This window comes from Gossypium hirsutum, chromosome A06 (assembly GCF_007990345.1).
Source record: "Gossypium hirsutum isolate 1008001.06 chromosome A06, Gossypium_hirsutum_v2.1, whole genome shotgun sequence".
NCBI classification, from domain to species: domain Eukaryota; kingdom Viridiplantae; phylum Streptophyta; class Magnoliopsida; order Malvales; family Malvaceae; genus Gossypium; species Gossypium hirsutum.
In genome coordinates this window covers 181266-188708 of record NC_053429.1, presented here as the reverse complement: position 1 = coordinate 188708, position 7443 = coordinate 181266, and the positions used below count along the sequence as shown (strand labels likewise).

The window sequence follows — 7443 nt, the reverse complement described above, 5'->3', positions numbered from 1 at the left end:
AGTCAGAATATTCCTTCTAACGTAATTTAATAGCACAATTAAATACTACTATTATACCCTCAAATATTGAAAGAAAAATAGGACAAAAAGAACATAAGAGTTTTAACGAGGTTCGGTAAATTATACCTACGTCCTCGGGCACTAACACCAGATGATAACTTTACTATCTCCAAAATATTACAAACAAATAGAATTCCTTAAGAATTCTCAAATGGGAGAAGAGAGAAAACTAAGAGAGAAAGATTGGTTGGGATGGTGTAAATGAGAAATGGTTAGGCCTATTTATAGTTGAGGTTCAGGGACTAACTTGCAAATGGCCTAAAAATTAGAGACCAAAATTGCAATTATCCCATTCAACTTTAAACAACTTGCCTACCATTTTTTTCTTTCGGTGCCACTTGTACCTCCCATTTTTTTTGACTTTTCAACACTCCTTTTAATTTGTCTTTTCAACAAAATTATCGAGCATTGCAATTTGGCAGGTCAATTTCTTTGGTCTAGAAACTGGACTGGGTTATCACATCATTCTATGCCGGCCCAAATTCAACCAATTCTCTACATTTTATTGTATTTTGGAGTCACACATAAAATATATTTTTACTTATAGGGTTTACGTTTAGAATAAATGTGCAGCTTAGAACATGTGCAAAACCAATCCTAATGAATTAACTTATATAGAATACAATAATAACTCATTTCGACTAGTAATGAGCCATTCGTGCCTATTCTTCAGTATGAATTTTATATTTTAATTAAGCTATAATCTCTAGAAGAATTAATACATATTTTTCTTTATCATTAAATTATTATATATGTCAGTTTTATAGTTTATGAAGATAAATTTTTAGGAATTTATGATAGTTTTTTTAATATTTTCATTTAAAGAGTTTGAATATTAATTATTTCATTGAAAATGTAATATTTTTTATTACTGTATTTAACATTTGTTGATAGTTATATTAGATTTTTATCATGTATTCGATAAATGGGAAGTAAAAAATTTCAAAAGCAGGATTTGGTTTTATATATATATATATATCATGTAAGTTGTGCTTGTTAATTTTTATTATTTGATGTCATGTCGAAATAAAGTTTAAGTTAGCACTTTTAGGTACTTAATCTGTCTAGGCATCTAGTCAGCTTCTTCTTTATAGAGTGAATGAAGACCATGCATCTAAGAGTTTTTTGAGCAAAGGCCCCCTAAAATCAAAGACATCGACATCATATTGATGTCCCTTCAAATATCCTCTTCAATTACCCTTAAAAAGAAATCTTTATTAAACTCAAAGGCTATGTAGCCGAAAACTGTTTAGGTTCCTTTAATCTGATATTTTCTCGTCCTATATACAGAACATGACATATCATCAACATGGTGGCATGGACCCATTAACCCCATGAGATCCAAGGTATTTTATTTGAACATAATGTAAAATTGAGAAATAAAGGGGGGAAAAAAATAACTATATGTGTCTCTGCTTTAGAAGGTCTTCAAAAGCTTATACAAGAATTATCCAAATGGGGTACTTTACACCACGGATAACATGTCAAAGGACAAGTCCCCGAGATGTTGAAAACATGAAAAGACTATCATGCTATGAGAGTTGAGACTTCAACAGTAATTTCTTTGACTGCAGAAGTTTAGCTAATTAAGGAAGTAAACTAAATTGAATTATGTTATGGAAGTTTCTGCTGGTTTATATGGCGCACGTGTAAATATGTTTGGGTGCAGAAACTTTTGAACATGCAACGTAGACATCTCACTGTTGCATGTTTCTTTTTTACGTTTATACTTATAAAACATGATAATGATCTTAGTTATAAATATTAAATTTCCATTCTTTTTTATGTTAAACCCTTTTTTTTCATGCTTATCGCGAAGCTGACCCAACAATAGGTTAATTTGCATACATTTACATGACCCAAAGAGCCCAATATATTAACAAAGGACGGATGCCTGTAAATTAGAAGCCGTACAACAGACAAGGCCTGTCCAGTTGTTACTAAACTTACCGTGTTTGTACCAGATCATTAGTAGAAGAACAATGAGAGTAAAAGTCTTGGATCTTATATGAAAAAAAGAAAGTATAATCTGAGGTATGATGCTAGGTTTTCATTCACTCGTATTGTACTCATTTTCATTGTACTCAAGCCTTTTTCATCCTTACATCTTTATCATCGTTATTTAGATTCTTAATTAACTTAAGCATCGGAGAATATTAACTCCGTGAGAGAAATTTAATTAAATGTAACAATAATAGGTTTCTTTTTTTTTTCTCTCTTTAATCAAATGTTGGGATAACGGAGCTACGACTATTAATTCATGATTAATGCTGAGAATGAAAAGACAGTGAGCAAAAGTGAAATGGTATTGAGTATGTTAGCAGGCGAGCCACAAAGGCTACAAGGCATGCAGCGGCAATGCTTGAGACGCGGAATTGGATCGAAATAATTACGAGCCAAATGATGATCACATATGAGGTCCCACGGTCAAACGGCTGCCACCGGTAACACCTACACCTTGACGCGGATCATCCTCTCTTTTGCTAATCAATAAACAAAATGGGTTCCAACTTTTTCTTTTCTCTGCCTTGTAATATATAGCATGCTTCATTTATAGATTGTAGTAAACCAAATCATGGTCCTAATTCCATATAATATCATCTTTCATTTCCATTTACAATTCTAAGAGTGATGGCGTTTTAAATGTAATTTAAAAAATGACTACCAAAGTAGTTTGGCATCCATGACACCGTTTTTTCCATTGGGTTTTGCAAGATTTGATCCACTTTGTTTAACAAATTAATTATTATTCCTAGTGTGAATTTATATAAATAGATGAATCCATCAGTTTCTGTACAGGAATCTGATTCCTTTGAAAATGAATGCTATCAATTAGAGCTTTACCCAAAACTGATAGCAACATATCCACCATATTCATAATTAAGGCTTCAAAGCTTATCCACATTTTAATTTACCTTTTATATATATCTCCCACTAATTATAAATGGGTATAAAATACAGTAAATAACAGAACAGAAAATAATTGAATAGAACAGGAAAGAATAGGGACAGAACATGTTGGTTAGGTGAATAAGTTGAAGCAGATGATGTTTTGGGCAGTTTCATCAAACAGATAGCTTAATGAAATATATAAAATATATGGTTGGCACTAAATCTTAATCAAGGACTACTATGTCAAGGAAATTATGGAAGCTGATATGAGCTTAAATAATATAAAATTAAAAGAAATATTAATTAAATGGAATTTGAGGCGTCTTCTTAAAAATATATATAAGCTTCCTCTAAAAGATAGTTTATTTTATTTTCATCATTTTATTATTTTCAATTTAGTTATCTTAATTAAATTGATTATTCAAACTAGTCACTCCCATTAAAATAATCTATTTTTTATTAATAAATTGCTGACATAGTAATTTTGTTAACTTTTAATTAAACTTAAAAAATTACTCTATAATTAACCCAAAACACCTTCTTCTTTTTTTTCTCGTTTAAACATATATATAACTCTCCCTCACCCACCGGATGCCCAAAGCTCAAGTCAGAGCTTATCCTCTGACAGGCACACCTTTCTCAACGGCGGTACAATGATGGGTGAAGGTCCAGGCGAGCGTAACGTATTATGGAACTATTAAACATAAAAAATTTGGAGCAGTTGCCAACATTTTCATTCCAAAATCCTGCTATAACAAAACCACTTGTAGTAGTAATTGATATAAATTAGGTGTTGAAGGCCCATAATGGAACATCACAGGACACATGTCTAGCTTTTGGAACTACAAGGAAATGACGCATAAATTAATGCATTAAACATAAATTCCAGATTAAAGCAAAGAATGGTTTGTTTTTTTCATTTTGGTAGTTCCTTATGCTGTCGCTTGGACAAGGTATATGCATGATTAGCATGTCGATACATATGTGTGAACTTATTACATTTATATCCACAAGCCAATAAATGGCCTAAAAAGATGACGGAAAATACCTTGGCCCAATCACTGCTTCTGGAATTTGGAAAGATTAACCTAAAATTCAGAATTAACCTGTTTTTATTTTTATTTAATTTATAATTAATTTTTATGGTTTTTATATTTAAAATAACATTTATTTTTCAAAATATACAATATAAAAGTTATTGATTGTATTTTATTACTTAGAATATTTTTTTTATTAATAAAAAATTTAAAATAGATGTGGAAAAATCAAAATAATAAAAAGATGGAACTCCACCCTATCCCCAAGACCCAAAATGCTTAAATCACAATAAATAATAGAAAGTATTTCATTTTATTAACAGAAAAAACGACATTTGGGTTGGTGTAGTAAAATTACGTTGTCTTTTTTCTTGCTTGTAAATTACCAACTACCAAGTAGATTTTGCTCCAACCTTTGGGATAAACAAACAAATTAAATCATTTCTTTTGACTCCTCCTGTTTATCATCACTCTTCCACCCCTTAAACTAACTTTTTTCTTCTTCTACATGTTCATCATCACTCCACCAATGCACCCTTCTTTTTCTTCCTAAAATTTCAAATATATTTACTTCATTTACCTGCGAAATTTCATTGCACATATGGATCTGTTCTTCTCCACTTGTTTATTTAGTCTTCTCTCCATGTTACAAGGTAATATTTTACTTTTCAGACTTGATTTATATTTTGTACATTAACATAACATTGCCTGCCAACATTGCCTGCCATTTTTGCAGGGATTTCGGGGACTACATTTACAGTAGTGAATAAATGTGATCATACAGTTTGGCCTGGCATTCTCGGCAACTCGCAGTTAGATACCACCGGGTTCGAGCTACTAACAGGCGGGTCACGATCCATCCAGGCACCGCCTAGTTGGTCTGGTAGATTTTGGGGCAGAACCGGATGTATATCGGACCAGAATACGGGTCAACTCACCTGCCAAACTGCTGACTGTGGCTCCACCCAAATGGAATGCAATGGTAAAGGCGCGACCCCACCGGTCACCTTAGCTGAGTTCACGATCGGGTCGGGTACCCAGGATTTCTACGACGTTAGCTTAGTGGATGGATATAATTTGCCGATGTTGGTGGAGCCGAGCAGTGGGTCAGGCACGTGCTTGTCGACGGGTTGTGTTAATGATTTGAATCGGCAGTGCCCGGATAAGTTAAGGGTTCAGTCGGGTCAGGCTTGTAAAAGTGCCTGTGAGGCTTTTGGGAAGCCCGAGTATTGCTGCAGCGGCGCGTATGCTTCACCCGACACCTGCAAGCCGTCTTTTTATTCGGAGATGTTTAAAGCGGCTTGTCCGAAATCGTATAGTTATGCATACGATGATGCTACGAGTACGTTTACGTGTACAGCTGCTGATTATACGATTACATTCTGTCCTTCATCCACAAGGTAAGCATTAAGGATAGAATTATTAATAATATTCCAATATTTAATTCACAATACATTTATAAACTATAAGCTAAATTCTAAATTAGTCCATAATTTTTAAAAATTTCAATTGAATCTACGGTTTCAAACAATTAGGTCTATTTGTTATCTTAACTGTCAATTTTGATGGTAAATGTTAATGTTAGCTTAGATTTAACATGATATATGTTTAAATATATCAAGCTGAAACTGGCATTTCTAATCATATGGCTAAACTATCAGAAAGATCCAAATTTGAATGATATTTTAGTTGAAGGATTCAATTGGAACATTTTGAAGTTTAAGGTTAATTTAAAATTTAGCCCATAATTTGAGGACATCTAATAGAATGAATCAAAGATTGATATATTAGTGTCTAGAAAAAAAAAAGGGTTAATTCAACTATTTAGGACTTGCATTTGGTAATAACTCACACATTGGGGTTTAAATAAGACAACTTTTCGCATATTAGGGCTTGAACCTTGTTTTTGTCCAAGTTAACTCCTAAACCTGATAATTATTCCTACATCGAGACTTAAACTTTAATGTTTTTAAAAAAATATCATGAAGTAACTTGGATAAAAGAAATTTAGAATTTAGAAAAACAAAATTTAGACTCCAATGTGGCAACAATCATGAAATTCAAGGCATAACTACTTATATGAAAAAGAAAAGCTAAAATGACACAGTTTGGTTCCACTTTGTATCAAAATAGAATCTCCTTTTAAACCATTGCTGTAGTTTCTAAAAGGTTACATAATTATCTCGCTTCAATATTAACATTTTTGGTGTTGTAATTTCTATTTGTACAGTAAAAAATCAGCAAGCAATACAGCCCCAGCAGCAGCAGCAACAACAGGGACGACAAGCCCCATATATGGATCAATTACAGGGTCAGGAGAGTTCCCAGCAGACGTCAATATTAGCTCATGGTTTCCTTATTTTCTTACAGGACAGTCTTCCAGGACTGTTTCTTCCTCAGTTTCCCACAACACACTGTTGGCGTCAGCCATTTCCTTTCTTTTCCTCTCATCTCTTGACTTTAGTCATAATTATAACTTTCTCCAAACGTAAAAGCGTAATGTAGAAATTAATTTGCTTAATGAACATTATACTACTACTGTTGAACTCCAATTTCTTTTCCAGAGATCATGTGTTTAGGAAGCAAAAGGGTAATTCCATCAAACCTCTCTGACCTATCGCATTTAAATTGATTACAAGATTTTAAAATGTTTTAATTAAGCCATAAGCCATTAGTATCATATCATCATGTCTTAGACACTAAATGATAATTCAAATCTAAAGTACAATATTTTTAAAGCATACAAATTAAATTGTAAACATGTGTGCATATATGATTAAATTTGACCTATTAAAACATGTAAATTTTAAAAGGATTATTAATTTTTGATAAGTCATATCCAATCTATTTATGAGGTAGGTACACATATTCTTACAATTTAATTCATATGTTTTAAATATACTTCATGTTAGATTCGAACTGATATCTAACACCCAAATTAATTACTTGACTAATAAATAAATCTAATTATTACAATATTAATACTCCAAGGATCGAATTAGAATATTCTAAAATTTAAAATGCATGAGAATGCGGGGTTGAATTAACACGAAACAGAACAACTATTGCTATTATTTAGTGTTCTGGGTTGTTTATGATTTAGTGTTGGAAGAGAGTTGTACTCCAAAAGCAACAAATGAGAAGAAGTGTAGTCATTACTTTTAATTGATTAAGAAAGCATTTGAAGCAAAAGAAAGTGTCTACTTTACTGGGAATCTGAGCAAACACTGAAAAGGAAAAAATACCACTTTGCTGGAATTGCAAGCTTGGTGGTTTGATGATTTAATTTAAGCTTGCAATGGAGTTGTATATGGTGTTAAACATTAAAAAAAGCTGCCTTTAAGATTCCTTCTTCAGTGGGGTTGAGACGGTGGGTGATGATAAGTCGGCAAATTCAGATTCTCATCTACAAAGGGACTGTTACTGTCTACACTTTCATTCCAATTTTCTAGTG

At 32.4% G+C, this 7443-nt stretch overlaps 1 protein-coding gene across 2 annotated transcripts; it reads left to right on the top strand.

Moving 5' to 3' along the window:
* The first annotated feature begins 4311 nt into the window (after window positions 1–4311).
* On the top strand, window positions 4312–6593 carry LOC107938116 (thaumatin-like protein 1). 2 transcript variants are annotated; one of them, XM_016871182.2, is made up of 3 exons: window positions 4312–4642; window positions 4726–5389; window positions 6220–6593. In XM_016871182.2, the coding sequence occupies exons 1-3, from the start codon at window positions 4591–4593 to the stop codon at window positions 6479–6481; spliced, it is 978 nt and encodes a 325-aa protein (XP_016726671.1). In that variant the 5' UTR covers window positions 4312–4590; the 3' UTR covers window positions 6482–6593. The 2 variants fall into 2 exon arrangements, with proteins under 2 accessions (XP_016726671.1, XP_016726672.1); XM_016871183.2 differs by lacking the exon at window positions 6220–6593 and having other exon boundaries at window positions 4337–4642; window positions 4726–5393.
* Window positions 6594–7443: the final 850 nt, after the last annotated feature.